Source organism: Varroa destructor, unplaced genomic scaffold, assembly GCF_002443255.2.
Source record: "Varroa destructor unplaced genomic scaffold, Vdes_3.0 BEIS01000003.1, whole genome shotgun sequence".
NCBI lineage: Eukaryota > Metazoa > Arthropoda > Arachnida > Mesostigmata > Varroidae > Varroa > Varroa destructor.
The window spans coordinates 20,490,048-20,506,089 of NW_019211456.1; the positions used below are offsets into that span (position 1 = coordinate 20,490,048).

The 16,042-nt window shown below is 41.9% G+C and overlaps 2 protein-coding genes across 5 annotated transcripts in view; one reads left to right on the plus strand and one right to left on the minus strand.

The window, feature by feature from the left end:
* Positions 1 to 2,804: 2,804 nt before the first annotated feature.
* mr (anaphase promoting complex subunit morula) lies at positions 2,805 to 11,017 on the minus strand. 2 transcript variants are annotated; one of them, XM_086982359.1, is made up of 14 exons: positions 10,620 to 11,017; positions 9,381 to 9,461; positions 9,043 to 9,245; positions 8,518 to 8,808; positions 7,972 to 8,270; positions 7,593 to 7,750; positions 7,328 to 7,450; positions 6,937 to 7,098; positions 6,692 to 6,792; positions 6,122 to 6,266; positions 5,633 to 5,824; positions 5,233 to 5,406; positions 4,575 to 4,826; positions 2,805 to 3,142 (listed from the first exon to the last, which is right to left on the minus strand). In XM_086982359.1, the coding sequence occupies exons 1-14, from the start codon at positions 10,722 to 10,724 to the stop codon at positions 2,945 to 2,947; spliced, it is 2,484 nt and encodes an 827-aa protein (XP_086838485.1). In that variant the 5' UTR covers positions 10,725 to 11,017; the 3' UTR covers positions 2,805 to 2,944. The 2 variants fall into 2 exon arrangements, with proteins under 2 accessions (XP_086838485.1, XP_022655950.1); XM_022800215.2 differs by having other exon boundaries at positions 9,851 to 10,663.
* Positions 11,018 to 11,091: 74 nt separating this feature from the next.
* The window catches only part of gek (serine/threonine-protein kinase gek), a 42,633-nt gene continuing 37,682 nt past the window's right edge, over positions 11,092 to 16,042 (plus strand). For 2 of the 3 annotated variants that reach the window (XR_002672485.2, XM_022800213.2), the window contains exon 1: positions 11,095 to 15,023. Coding sequence is in view for 2 of the 3 variants with exons in the window: in XM_022800213.2 (XP_022655948.1) it covers positions 14,840 to 15,023 (184 nt within the window). In the remaining variant the exon portion in view is untranslated. Of the gene's footprint in view, positions 15,024 to 16,042 lie in introns of all 3 variants that reach the window. The other variant, XM_022800214.2, reaches the window with a different exon arrangement.

Here is a 16,042-nt window from a genome sequence, read left to right on the forward strand (position 1 = left end):
TATATATATATATATATATATATATATATATATATATATATATATATAATATAAAAAAGACAGTTTTCTATAGAAAGGGAAACCATAGTGTGACAAGCCTAGTTCGTCAGACATTATTTATTAGTGTCCTAATATTCTAAGAGTACACGCCTTTTGCTAGGGTGCCCGTCTTGTGGTGCATATGTGGATGCATGTGTGTAAAATTGTTCATGCTTCTGTAGAACAGCACAATCATCACTTGGACTACTCTTAGACAAGAATCCCACGATAGTAACGATCTTTCAATTAAATTCTGATTGTTTCTATGCTTTAAAACAAAATACAGTTGCGAATATAATGTATAGTATTGGTAGTATTTCTACACATGCTCAACCTACCAGTGCTATCTGCTTTGTGATTGGGACAAATGTTTCACATCAGAATGAGAAGCTCAAGAAATCTACGCTTGTAATTTATCGTAGTTTTTATTATATTCGATGAAAAGCAGACCTCAGTTCAAGCAAGGCCTATATCCTCAATGTGTGGGACGCAACTCGTCGACATGTTCATAAATTTCCGTTCCGCCTACAAAGGCATAAGTAATAGCTACTTGTCATCAGTAGTGCATCTTTAAGGTTTTTGTATTGGCTCCAATACAAAATGTTGTCCACGATTGGTGTCGGTCACTGAAATCTATATAATCATCTTTCATTAGATCTTTGCTGTATAAACGGTCATCCTGCCTCGCGCCGCGGTATGTATACACATGTATCATTACCACTGCATTTAAGTTTCTCTACATTGTTCAAGAGGGGTCAATTTGCTTTAGGCTTTCCATGTTGCAATATACTCCGACTTGATGACTCAATAGTTACAGACGTTATTCGCAGCAATTCTATTCGAACTGACTGAACTCTAAATTACACTCTTTGATGTAACAATTCCTCCGCATGCGCTGACGATTGATGGCAACCCCATTTAACGAAACCACAAAACACGACCCTTTTCAAAACCTAACTAAACCAAAACCTAAAAGCTAAACAGGTAACTAATCCACTAAAATATGCTTACCTGTAAGCTAAAGCTCTCCGTTCGGAAACCTGCCCGCAATTAAAACTGAACAGAACGTGTATGATTGATACGACATAGATTACTCAGTACTAAGGTCAGACTGCGCTCGTGTAACGAGCCTAGTTGTAGCACTCAAAATGGTCTCGATCTTTACGAAATTTTTAACGAAGAGGCGGAGTTGATCCAACGGCTTCAACTGACATTAGCTGTTTTTTCGGAAGTTACTTGAAAAACACTCTTTAACTCTCTGCCGTGCAAAACACACCTTTTCGCAAAAACAACCATTCATATACTTTCGTCAGGGTAGGGAACTAATTGAAATATAATAAACCGTAAACTAAGAAAAAAATGAAGGCATTTTCGAAAAAAATAACTCTGAGGGTTAGAATCTCGAGCAATTGGTACAGTTTCAAACAAAATATACCTAATAAAAAAAACCTCGCCCAGAAAACAATAAAACAGATGAAAAATAATCCTACAGAAAAAATATGGCTGAAATCGTTGGCTAATCTTTTATAAAATAGCGTAACCGAGTGAAAAAAAAAGCTTGAATGTGCTTTAAATGTATACATCTGTATTACTATAATGACAACAGAATGAAAAATCACAGAAGAAAGAGAACGACAGTACTTTCACACTACCTTTTTATCATTATAATGGAACGTGTAGATGAAATTATTGGTGGAAGCATCCAGTCTAAAGCGGAAAAAAAACGCAATCTAAACAACACAAATGAAAGAATATCTGAGTGAAAGGAAAGTTTCTATTAGCCCGAGGAAAGTAGCCTTCGGCCAATTTTTAAAATTGGAATAATGTTCAAAAAGTGGCCGTTACTTATGATAATAACTTATTATTGTGAAATAAATGAAAAGAAGTATTATTGTCGTTAGTACGATTATCTAGCAAGTGATCACGTACACATAGCACTCTCTATTAAAACAAAACTGCGCTTCAAATATTGAGGCTTAGCATGCTTTAATCAGATACAATTTTTTTTAATTTTATTTTCAGTTGCACTTTTGGTATTCGATAACTGTGTAGGTACAAAAGCGTCTCTTTTTAATATGAGGATAATAGGTTAAGCCTTAAACTTTCTAGCTTAATAAGTTCCGTGCACAACTGTCGCGCAACACATTAACACATTCTACTTACTATATTTATCCGTTTTGTTTATCACTTTTTGCACTACCTATAGCACATTATTAGGATTTCTTATTAGTCATTGCTGCTCAGGAGTCGTAGATTGGAAGTATAATTCCTTTAAGATCAACGGTTTAGGTTCATTTCGTCCGAGTATGTCCTTCTTGACCTTTCAAATATTAAGAATGCGAATAACTCCCACAAATTAATTAAACATTAATTAAAGAAATGAATGATTTGCCCCAGGCCTCGTCGAAGAAACACAAAAGGCAAGTGCTTTTTGTGGATAACAACATAGGATAACAATTTTTGCTCAGTGGATCTAATGTTTTATTACTACTAAGCTGCTTCGACATCAATCGATTCTTTCGAGAACGAAACTTAGGCAGTATACACCAGTTAAATGAATCAAGAAAAACGGTTTTTATAACAAGCATTTGTACGGATTCTCTCTAAAATACTTATTGCTTCATAGGCATCTCTCTTTCATGAAATTACTAACGAAATAATCTCGTATACGTGCAAAAATTCCGATTTACATACATTTAAACCTAATCGTGGGCTGATTACGATCATTTTAGATAACTTATGTTTACAGTAACTACCAGGATAGATAAATACGTAATATTTATTGTTAACATATTTATAGCAAATTGTCCTTTAAGACATCAGGTTATGCAGAGCGTTTTTCCTCTAGCTAACAAGGATACATTTAACAAACATACATAGAACTCATATACAGTTTTGCATGTCATTATTTCGCAAGGGTGTAAACCCCACCCTGGTAAATCAGCTCGCTACTTCGTACTTTCGTATCGAGGAAGTGTTTGCAATCTTGTAGGGTAAATTCCTGTGATGCTTGTGACACAAACATGCTCAGCATAGAGAACACGCGGTCTAGTGGAGCTTGACCCAGGTTCGTCAACAAACCTCGAACAAAACTCCAATATACCTGTAAACAATATGTAAATAACAAAATGATGGTTAATAAGTAATTGCCTTGTTAGATTTCAGTCATTAGTCGGTTCCTTTCTTTGTTACTCTTCCTTCATATATAAGGTGAAGAATCTAAATCTAGACGTTTTCTTATGAATCGCTTTAAAGCAGTCTAAAGTAAAACTGATATATTTCACAACAATAACCAAAATTCCCCTTAATCGCAGCTTCAATTCGGGATCAAACAGCCGATTTGCAAAATATTCTTTCTTTATTTTGGAAATTTATTTATACTGACCAGGTATAAGGAGATACTGGTAAACATGAATTCAGTAGATAATAAAAACCCCAACGAAGTTAAATGCTGGGCTAATAGCAGGCCAAAAGCCTCAAATATGCGAGGGCTTTAACAGTGAAAAAGTTGAAAAGATCATAAAAGGTCATAAAAAGACTGTATGTTAAAGCTTGTACAACCGATCTAATAGGCAATTGATATTGTCCTCTTCAAAACGATCGTAAGCTCAAGTCTGTCAAACATGGCTTTTGAACAATTCCGATGGATTTTCGGGCTCTTTAAATCTAAAGCATATTAACGATCTTTTTATCGCATAGAAATATCCTTTAGGTCTTCCAAAAGCCTCATAGAAACTAGCAATAATATAGACGGTCGATTTGGGCCAAAAAAAGTCACTTTCAATCGTGGGGACAAGTTTGTCCAGTGCGGAAAGACTAGATAATAGTTGATCATCGCTGCAATAGCAAAAACGACATATTATGAGTTTGTTGTTTTGTTGTAAAAAGAACTAACTTCCTTCTGGTATTAAAAGAAAAGGGTGAGTGCATGCCCACTACGACAAACAGCCCGCAGAATTTTCTCCCAATTTGAATGCCCCACCTTATATATACATCACTGTTAAAAATAAATTGCCTGTATAATTTCTACCATTTTTTCTAACATGTTTAAGCGATGCTGTAACAAGTCACGGTTATCCTTAAAAAGTTACTCAGGAATTTATAAAAAAAATTTTGAAACTTAGGAACGAAATTAAGGCCCTTATTTGAACAAATAACTTTGATATTGAATAAACGCGTCCATGGAAGATGCCCCTGTTAACACGAAATTGCGAAAAAATTGTTCGAAGTCTTTATTTTCTTTTAGCTGTAGGCAATCATCAAGCAAGGACAACAAAGATTTGAGAACAAGCGAACAGCTGTTACTTAACAGATAATAATAACCAAACATTTGTACTCTATACACTATTAATAAGTTTCGCTAAGAAATGCAAATAACTTGTACACTGATCATTTTATAAGTGACACGTATTAATATAAATAAATAATATAACTAGTATCTGAATAAACCAATAAAATAATTAAAGCATCGATTGAATTTGTTCACCCCGAGTTTCTGTGAGTATATAAGCGGATTATTTTATGGCAAAAGCTACCTGGTATTTGGTTTCCATTTGCTTATTCGCCTTCGGAGTATCCTCTTCGTCATCATCGACTTCGTCAATGGGGTCATCGACTCCGGTTTCAGCGCCAACGTCTTCACCGCTAGCGGCAACAACGAGTGTTTCCCCGCCAGCTGCTTCTCGCAAGATACCTGTCGATACCCAAAACGAAGCCCATCGCTTCACCGTGATGCGGGAGCATTCTAGTGTCGATGCTATATCCGACATCTTCCACTGATTATGTTCCTATGGCACAAATCAACGATGAAAGCATGAAACAGATTATACAAGTGCGAAGAAGTCTCTGATTACATTAGGTGCACCACATGTAAACGTGTCATTTTCATTCCTTGCCAACACTTTACGCATATGAGTCCGGCAGCAAAAATCACGTTAACACTCTTTTTGAAAGGACGCCAAAGACGACCAAGCGAGTAAAACAACAATCCATGGAAAATTCGTGTGGAGAAGGGTCATATTATGTAACTTCCTTTGCTAAACAAAGTGCTTTGCTTTATCAAGTTCTTATATATCAAATAATAAGAATAAGATAAAACATAATATATTATATTATTTACAAACATTGTCAAGTACAAATCATTTTGTGGGGATCGTGCAAGCGAAATCAAAATCATGCAGTACAGAGACCTACGTGGAATAGGTTGATAAGGGCAGCTTGCCCGGTCGAACACTTGAACGTCTTGCAAGTACCATCATCCATCTCTACATCCAAATCCACGTAGCCTAATTGAGGCTTAAGGTTCACAGTACGATTTCCGTTGAGAATTTCATACTCTTTCCGGAATTTATCGAAGTCCTCGGTCACCTAACGAAAAACTTTTTAATCGTCTTGTTGTAGCTGCCAGATATCGCAGTGCGTAAATAGGATCTAATTTGTGTAATGTATCATAGGCGATATTTAAAGAGCACATCTCTGAACTACCAAAAACTAAAGAAAGCTTCTCGTTATGCCATACACGATAGAAAAATAAGTAGAAGGAGATGAAATTAGAAACAAACAGCAGGAATTGCACCACGTTTATTATATGTACCTCACGAGGAATTTTTAACGTTTCTTCTTTGAGTTCAGGCCAGAACTGCACGCTAACGACAAGCACATCAAAAGGAATCCTAAGTTGCCCTTGCAACTTCTCTTCAATGATCTGCGTGTGAAGGCGTTTCGAATACTTAACGTCGTTCAACATCACTTCACAGTTGTTCATTGCTACTTCACCAAAACGAACCTAAAAAATCGGCTGATTGAATATGTTATCGAAGCTTCTTCGTTTAATTAAAAATCATCTTTTACGGTCCCTTCCTCATTCGTTTCCGCAGACGTTAGAATGACTTTGTAGCAGCAAGTGTGTCTCATCTTAAATTTAGTATATTATTTACACTTGATGCAGCCAAATCGAATTCGATTACTGCATTAAATTAATCCATCATTTTCTCATAAACGAACATGTAATACGATTTCCACATATAGGTCACACTCTCACAGTCGAAAGATGATAGGCAGCGGCATGTTTAAAAGAAATTACCTTGAGTAATTCCATATAGAGAATCTCTTTGTGGGTGTCGGAGGTTCCATTAAGAAGTCGTTCAGCCAGTAGCGATGCGTATTCTTCGACGAAGACCTCCTTTGAACCGTAGATATTCACGAGCAATGTGATTATGTCGGACGATCTTAATTAGAATATAAAAGGGATTTTAATATCAGCATTCTGATTGTGAGACGGTTCAGTCAGATTAGAAAGCACAAAATCTACCTTGCTTTATCATAAACCGGGAGAGCTTCCACAGTAAGTAGCTATATTAGGACAAAATTACAACGAAATGTTCATAAACAGAATTTCTTATCCCTGTGTATAGAGTTATACAATTCAAATGATAAGTATGTTAATATCCTGTAAATGAAGCGTGTTTTAAGCTCGTTGAGACATCCACGAAATAAGTTAGGTCGATATAACTCTTCCTATCTGCTAATTACGATTATGATAAGCGTGCAGTGATTACAGGAATATGTATAATTACAGCATATTTATTTCACCGTATGTCTTTTGCATGTGGCAAAGTTTTTCACGAACTATACCCTTAGAAAACAAACCGACCTGATCATCTTTGACACCCTAGCGTGTGGAACCCATCGCTGCCAATCGCCATCACCCTCCTCATCGTCTGAGGACCCACCATACGAATCTATAGGACCTTTCTAAAAACGTATAGAACTTTGGTTAAATAGGATATTCAACTCAAAATAGGGTCGCATAGTAGCTTTACGCATCTGCTGTGCCCGATACAAAATCGTTATCCGTAATAGAAAGAAAATATCCGTAAGTTTCTTTAAAAAATAAACCTGACTACACTTGGCGAGCTCTGCGCTCAGCTCAACGTTATTTTCGTCTGTGAGCGATGAGACAATTATCCGAACGGTGTTGTCACGATTGTCGCGTGACTTTAGGTATAATGAGAGCGGCTCGCAAACTGACTGCAAAATGACGCCTGACGGGTCCAGAATCTGTAAAATGTGCACAGAGCGTACGCGTCTGTAGTATACACAGCCTATGACAGCAAAACATCCATTTACATGTTTTCACAGGCCAAATACCTTGAAGCACAAGTTTCTTCATGGAGACATAATTTGCTGAACTTTAGCCCAATTGTTTGTGTTGCACAAAAATGCAAAAGCGCTTTAAGATAGAGACCAATTATGCTTCTCGCAATCGACTAGGAACAATTTCAAATACCCGTAGTGCCTTGATCGTAGATACATATGCCGTAATAATGTCAGCAGTTTTCACCCCGGGATGAAACAACCGGCGTTCCATAGCTTCGCGAAGTTTGGCTACGAGCTTGTCGACGCTGCGAACCTGCAAAAGGCCGAATCGAACTAATGTAAGTTAACATAATGCTTTTCTTTAAAGGCGATTACAATCTACGCCTCTTTTTCACTGCTCTAAGCCGAAATAACAACTCATAAACACGAAACGGTACCGGAGACATTTCAGCTACCTTGGCTATGCAATCACGGAGATCTTCGAGGGCAGGTTGCGAGTCGGGAAAATCGACAATCATATCAAATAACTGCCCTGCGCGAAAATCAATAAAGATATCCAACAGGAAATAGAGTAGGTGCTTCTTGAAAGTGGACACAACCGATGAAGCTGGACCTAAAATAAAAATATATTGTAAAACATTATTAGTAACATGCATATATGTTATTCTAATTCCCTAAATCTGGGTTATTTTTGCATATGGGCCGAATAGGTGAAGCCAAAACGGTTACAAACTAAGGTAAACAAGTCTCTAAAACGTGCAACTACTACAGATTAAGTCGACATTTAAAAGTTAAATAACAGTGACTTCGCAATTGAGATTCCACGTAATTCACCTGCAATGGTTTGTAACCATGCGCCAACTGTGTCATTAAGCCACGTTTCGAGATTAGCGGCACACTTGCTTTCGAAGTCGCCCTGGCATGTATCGCGGACATGTCCTCGGATGCGTTCGAATGCCACACTACGCACGCAGTCATGTAGCAAAGTCGGAAAAACGTGGGTCTTGTCGAGCAGCTCATTGACTCGCACGAAGTCACGCATCAGCTGCGCGCACCTACAAGCCGTGTCCTCGTCCTCGACAATATCGGCACCACATCCCGGACAGAAGACCAATTCCGAACAATCTTCGCGGCTGAAATTGCAAAAGGACCCAGCTAATCAAATACTATATTGTGATAATATGTTGTCATGCTAGAAATTGCACTCAATGCCATTATATACCTCGGATTCGTTATATAGAAGACAAAAACCTATTATTAACCACATTTTTTGCGAAAATGATTCCCTGTTCAATTTATACGTTATGCCAGAGTGAGTTAAATACGTTAATTTGGAAGGTGAAGCTCCTATTGGATTGTTAAATACGGCGGCATATTTACCTTTGGGTCTTATGAAACGCTCGAAACGATTGCTGAAACAGCTGCAACATAAACGCATCAACCTGCGGCGTAAGCTGAGCGCTAGAAATTCGCGACACCGCTTCGAGAACCTCGACTTCAAGAAGCTCAGTCTTAGGGAGCATCCGGTCTTTGTTTCCCTCGGACTGGCTACAGGAAAGCTGCGGGCCCTTGGAAGGGGAACAGTCAGCAGATTCGGCCTCCATCGCTTCTTCCCCGATCTCTGCAACACTTTGACACTGCGCTTCCAACCACCGAGCGGCACTCAGCAGTCTAAATATCAGCGCAATCGGCATTATAACTGTTACGGTAATGCTGCTTTATTGACCGGCACCACCACATTAGCTGGCTAATTCGATAATATTCTTGTCAAATAGAAGCACGTGATGTTATTGACTGTAGTATATATAATATATATACTAAAACAATGAACACAGTATTTTATCAAGTATAGTGAAGTATACTCTATTGAAAACCTGTCGACAGGAAACCCTTTTTGATCAGTACCTATTCACGTCAATGGTCATAGTCTCTAGCGCTGGCAGAATATCTTCTACAGTCGTTACTCCAGCGAAGAACGTTCTCATCGTCTTTTTGATCACTTTCTCTGCCAGGGTGAGCAGCCATAGTTGCGCTATTCTGCCCATACCATCAGCTTGTCCACATAGCACACGAACATGCTGTGCGACCGTATCCGAGGGTTCGATTCCCTGTAATTAATTGCAAATCTTATACATTTTTTTTCTTAGAGATCGCTTTTGATGGGGAACACAAGATAGGCGTATTATATTTGGGTATTCCATATGTTTAGATGAACTTATTTAAAACAAAATAGGCAAAAACACCTGTAGTACGGCCATGCGAAGAGCTGATTCTACAGCGCCCCATCGCTGGTTCAGATCATCCACGGCCCGAGCAGTTAATTGCTAAAACAACCGAAATACACCATCTCTTTTAATTAATTAATATATAATTTAAATCATTAATTAAAGAACACTGTGCGCATTATAATTCTAAGCTTAGATTGAATAGTTCACTAAAATAACGCTGTCACAAAATCTGTTGATGTGAAAATTAAAAATGAAAATTTCTATATTGTCCTCATTATCTTAGACTGCTGTCGGCCGAGTAGATGTTGAATGAGACTCAAAGATTTTATTATTAAGTAAGTTGCTTTCTATCCTTAAGTTGTACGTAAGTATTAATCGGCAAGGTCACCTAATTACACTGTGATCCAATCATTTTATAATTCAAAATAGCGTTTATATGATCTGCACGTCCACGTTTTCAACATGTAATATTCGCAAAAACTTGCCTTATGATTCGATCCCATGACTTGTGTCTATAGCAACCTTTTTTTTGGAGCTGTCACATCAGCTGGACTTCTAAAACAGTCCCCCCCCCCATCCCTTCATGCCTGTTACCGAACACAAAAATAGCCGCCTGTCTGCGAACCAAAACTTTGGCTGTACGTCACCCTCTCCGCAACAACATTCGAATCTGCAGACGCGCCGGTCCCTACTTAAACCGACGAAGTGTCTGTTTCCATCGACGATTCTGTTGTTACTATGAGGTCCTTAGCGGGGCACTACACACCAGGATTCCTCGATCGCCAACGATGGTCTCTCGCATCTGGTTTTTGCTGAGCCTCAACAGTTTGGTCGATACTAATTGTTTTCCGTTAGGAAAAATCATAATTTATCATACACAAAAAAGAAGCTTCAAATCATATTTACAAGCGCTTAAACCTACACTGCAGACGTCTTTTGTATGCGTGTTAAACTGTGAGCCTTTTTCCACGTTACTGTTGTTGCTAAATGGTGACTATAGCTACGCCTATTTAATTTCTCTCTAGCGCGCTCCTGACTGGTCGCTTCAAAGCTTCCCGCCGACTGAAGCTGTTCCCAACAAGCAAGTTTATGGAATTGAGCCTCTCCTATATAGCCAACCACTATCGTTCTATTCTTTCCTTCGTCGCTCTTTTTGTTACTATCGCAAAAGGAGGAGAGCAGTCCTAAACAGCGGAATGAACCCGTTATATTGTTTACTGCACGACCTGAACAATGCCTCTGGGCGTACTACACCTTTTCACTCAGTATTGAGCTGGTCCTGCTCCATCGCAGATTTTCCGTCCGCTCAGCGTTTAGTGGCGTGGCTCGCCACAAGGAGTGCATGAATTTTCCCGCCATAGCGCAGCGGGGTAACGCGTTCGTCTGCCAGGCTTAGGTTTAGATTCCCGCATATACACTTTTTGTTTCCTGTTGGCTGCCAGTCGTTTGAAAAATTCCCAACGGTTTAGGTATCTGTAGGAAGACAGTTTTATTTTAGTGCAGCAACGCACAGACCAGTTTCAAATACTCCCTCTCAAAAACTCCTCCTTTCCCTTTTCTGAACTTGTATCTTGTATAGAACGTGTTATGCTATGCTCGTGTGTTGGGTTTTGCTAGCAGAGGCGGGCGGCGGCGGCAGCCGCCGTGGCCATTTTCGTCACGTCTGCCTACATGGGAGCGGTAGCATTCCAGTGCTGCTGCTCCTGCTGCATAGAAGTGAATCTGTCTGCTTGTCTGCCACTTATGCCAGGTTGACGGTAACAGCAAAAGAAAGAGTGGCGGTCTGCACCATTAGATTTTATCGCTTCCTTTCACCATGTAACAGAGTTGAGCAGTCGCAGTTGTAGCGGGAATAGAAACAACAACGGTGGCGCGGAGGAAGGAGGGAGCACAGCATGGCCGCCTAGTCGGCTGACTTTCTGGCGGTTTCGCCGTAAGCAACCCCATTCTGGGTTTCTCCGTGTCTGTCGCAGTCGATCTGCTTGTGTCCAGGTGCGATGTTGCTGCTGCATTCGCCGCCGCCTGTGGAGTAGTTGCTCCGCGAACTCAATCAAGAGAAGCAGCGGGCCAGCTCGAACAACAAAGCTAGCGCTGTTGTCGCTTCGCTGCTGTGCGACGGGACGGCTTGCGGCTATGGACTCTCTCACTCTTACATGGGCGGATAGATAGAACACGGTAGCAGTATCTCGACGTGTCAGGCTGTACAGCCTGCGTTGTCTATCCATCGTTGTTGGCCGCCGTCTGCTGTCGCTGGCATGACGCGTGCAGCATGTATTGGCTATACGGGTAGAGGAACTGGTCATTGTGATGGTAATGCTGATACGGTGTGCTGACGCTGGTGTCCAATAACACCGTGGCGATCAGCTTTGCTGCGTACGATTATTGCTGCTCTGTACTTTTGGACCGCTGCGCTCTCCTTTCTTGTCGTTGTTCTCCCCCAACAGCAGCAGCTGCAGGATCATTTGTAGTTGCAGACGAGGTCGCTCAACGAGTTGCTGTCGTCGTGGAGTGAACTCTCCTAGAGAGCTTTTGCTGTCCGTGGTATTCCTGCTGCTGACGCTGCTCGAAGCTATCGTAGGGGGCCAGGCAAGAGAAGTTGATGTCATACTTTTTCTGCTGCTTTATGCTGTCGCCGCAGCACTAGCGGTGTCGCGGGACAGCTGCTAGAGTCGCAGTTTCCCTCTCCCAATTTTCTTCTAGATATAGTAACTTGCAGACTTTCTGCTGCTGCCGGTGGCAGCAGCTTTTACTGCTCTCTGGCTGTTGTCGACTGATAGATGGACTGACTAACTGACGTACTAACCGATCGACCGAACAACACCGCCAGAGGACCGAATGTGGCAACGGCAGCCGTGAAGCCGGTGCTGCCTTTGAGTGGAACGGTTCTACTGACTGCGGCTGCTGGCAGCAGGAGCTCGGCGGGCAAAAGAGGAGATCTGTGGAGAGTGAGTAGCTCGGCTGCTTGCTCGCTCGTTTCGAAGGATCGGGTGCGGAGGGTGTTGTCGCTGCTATGAGAACAGCATTAGCTGATGAAGATAGAAGGAAGAAACAGCAGCAACAGAAGCGATTTTCAGTAGAACGAGAGGGGTAACCTGCCCGTGGTCGCAGCAGCACCAGCAGCGCTAGAGGTGACTAGTGGAAAACCACAGCATCAGCCCTACTACACCCAATCGCGACGTGACAGCCGCCCAAGAGCTGTTGTGCTCGCATGATGAGAGAGGGGCCGCGACACACAGAACATCGCAGCATTCGCTTTGCTGCTGTCTGTGTTAGTGTCGATGTCAGCGTGTGAGTCCTCCGTGTGCGTTGGTTTGTAGTGCTCTAACTCGTACTGCTGCCGCGGCGGCAGTGCTGGTTATCGTCGTCGTCGTCGTGGTGCTTCTCCTTTGACGACTCCGATCGCGAGACGATGTCGTTGTCATCCAGCGGCCGTCTTCGTGTTCAGCGTAACAGTGCTCCTGTTACAGTAGTGCTATAACGAGCTGTGGCTGCGGCCGCCTCTGAGGCTTGTGTCGTTCACTGTGTCTCCGTATCGTTAGTTTGTGATTGTGCCAGACCAGTGCGACAGAATCCAGCTCTTTGTGCCATCGCTAGCGCTGCTCCCCCTCGTCTGTACGATTAGTTGGTTCGTCGATTGCTGACATCGTCTTTGGCAATGACCGCTGTCACCTGCGTCCGTAACGCGACAAATGCGCAGAGGATAACGTTGTTTTGCCGATCACCGCCGCCGCCGTCCCCGTCGCCGCCGCCGCCGCCGTACTATCTGTCATCAGAGTCAGATTGATATTTTGCTGGCTTTGTTACATTCTCGTGAGCTTCGGTATCATCTGAAGTCTAAATGTTGAAAGCCTGAAAAACAATTCCTTACTGGATCTGGTCCTTCCTGAGCCGAAACAGCACCGCCTAACACTAGAACAAGAGAAACGAAAACAGCCTGTGCTACTACTGCTGCCGGCGGTTCCAGCGACCGGCACGTCCAGAAGTGAAGGAGATCGCTAATATTTGTTTAGCGGCGGTGCCAAATCCACGCGTGTCTGGCTGTCCTATTGTCTGAATAAGGTACAGGACCTTCATATGTCCATGCAAGCCTATCCAAGTACTCAACGGATGGACCACACAAACCAAATTATCACAATACCAGGATCTACGAAGCTATACATCTAAAACAACCGCTATCGACGTGACTTTACAGCGTTCGCTTTCAGTAAATTTTCTTTCTTGTCACACTTTACGGCTTTATCCGCCGGAATACATTTTTACTTGCTACATTGTTCCCAGCCAGACTCAACATCGGACAATTTCTCCTATTCGAAATAGTTTTAAATTTAACAATTTCCCCTCGGATTGGACAAGTTGTTCGGATAAAGCTTTAATTGCCATTGTCAATTCTACTGGTCGGCAAGGCTGCAATAAGCAATGGCAATGAATTTAAACCAAGGTCCACGACTGGAGCTTGTACTGTGGATTACCTTGCCGCCATTGCCCTCTACGCGTTCGAACTAGGATGGTGTCGCGTGAACCTGAAGCGCACAGGTCAGTTTTTTCGAATATTGCGGACATAAATTGTAAAAAGTAAAGCAGAGCAGACCAGACGGACGAAAGAATGCTGCATCTCGGCGGATCTGTGGCGATCGTATCGACTTATCGTGTGGTCGCAGTGACAGTCACACGACGAGGTTGGTGTCGGTGATTTTGGTCGCACCTTGTTCGTATCACAGAATTGGTCCAACGGTACTAGCTTGCCAGCACTGTGTGATGTTCGTGGCCTCAGAGTGTACAAGAAACCGGCTGAGCTCCCCGCCATGCATAACAGTCATGTAATCAGTGCAGCGTGAAGTATATGCGAAATACGTGCTAGCGTGACAATGTGCGTGTGTTGTTATATTGGCAATGATGACGAGAACGAGTACCCCACGGCGCGGATAATCTACAGTGGTAATAACGGTTGTCGTGGTGAAAATAGTGATGATCATGTGTTTTATTGTAGCCTCATCAATCTAATTGGATCACGGCAGGTCAAATGCAGCGTTGGCAATGACCTAGTGGTAGTAGGTAGTCAGAAAAACCGCGACGACGACGACGCCAACAACAACAGCGGCTCTATCAGAAGTAATGAAAGCTAACCATAGCAAGACGTATTCCTAACCCATTCTGCCGTAATCTTTAATACTTCCTTTGACCCGACTCGATAGTCCGGGTTCAGAAAACAGACGGACAAACAGAGAGACAGGCTTCGCACATTCGCGTCGCCATTGTGAAGATTGCCTCGTAGTGTTTGGCGTCAGCCAGCCGATGTAGACTGGACGCTTTGAGTCTGGAAAAAACCTCATCTAGCAGCTTCCGGTGTCGCCTGATTTTTCAGGCTGACGCTGATTGTCCAGCATCAGTCGCTAGCTAATCTATTCGTGTCAAAATCCTTTGCGCTGTCACTTGTCATTTGTTGAAAAGCGAAAAGAACCGCACACATATAGATAATGGCAGGCAGTCTAAAGGAGCGTGTGTCCCGCGTCGACAATATGTTTCTCCGGAACCATATTCGAGTCGGCGGTACGGCGTTCACCGTCGATTCTCTCGTTGACTGTCTATTGTTACTATACGACGAATGTGTGCGATCGTCACTCTCCAAGGACAAGACTTTACAGGGCTTCGTCAAATTTGGTTAGTATATAGTAATAATAATAATGGTAGAATAAAATTGTCTCATGAGTAGCACCAATAAAGCTTTACGAGTTTTTAGAGTAGGCATTCCTATGTTCCTACGCTCGTATGCGCGCATTTGGCCGTACCTAGGTGATGGCATGGTTCAAAGGACATGCATACATGAGAAGCTATGCTATCCGTTGCGACAGCGCTCGAAGTATTCCATACGTAGATTTTGAACTTGTATCAGTACTACCTGTAGTAGATGCATGGGTATTCGGATTAACTCGTGTCCTGGGCATTTGAATACAAGTAGCAACAACATTACCTTAGTGGTCAGAATATAATAGCAATAGTAAATGGGTTTTGATTGCTTATGAGTAAGCCTTACGTGTCTATTCAAATGTGTGTATCTGTGAGATCTTCAACATTTTAGTTAGTTCAATATATTGCTGAAAGCTCAGGTCCAGCCAGTATAACTGGAGAGAGGTGGCTGCTTTAGGTATAGGTGTAACAATTTTAGTTGTCTTTTTTATACAAAGGTTCTTAGGTCCAGGCTAGCCCTGTTTTTGCTTACCAGGTCCGATATTTGTCTTAATTTTGCTAAATTTGCTTGACTTCAAATTTCTCTTTAATAATGTTCGTCCACTGCTACACTGCGTTACACATCTTCTACCAATCTATTTGTCCACTGGCCTGCTAAGGGTTTTGGGGTAGTGGGTTTGTTCGACGCAAAACGATCTCTTAAGGGGGTCCAATTAGAGTGAACCTTTTGTAGCTAGCCAGAGTTTCATTCTGGGAAATTTGCGCGTAAGATAGAGCCAACTGATCAAGTGTTTGCCTTTAAAAAGAGAAATTTGCTTCTACTAATAGATCGCATGTTAGTTTTATTGATCGTAAACATACGACACTCCTTTCTTTCAAGTCTCCACATTTGAAAACAATATCGCATCGCCGTTCACAAACACCACGACGGCCATCAACTTCGCCCGCACTGATGTATCAACAAACGTACAGAAGTTTATTTCGCTAACTAT

What these genes read in the sequence shown, in the direction of transcription:
- mr (XM_086982359.1), bottom strand. Translation starts at nt 10,724, where the DNA reads ATGGCGGGAAAATTCATGCACTCCTTGTGGCGAGCCACGCCACTAAAC. An exon ending in ATGACCATTGACGTGAATAG is followed by an intron (nt 8,809 to 9,042) that starts GTACTGATCAAA and finishes GCTGATATTTAG; the next exon opens with ACTGCTGAGTGCCGCTCGGT. An exon ending in ATGGTTACAAACCATTGCAG is followed by an intron (nt 7,751 to 7,971) that starts GTGAATTACGTG and finishes TTTTTATTTTAG; the next exon opens with GTCCAGCTTCATCGGTTGTG.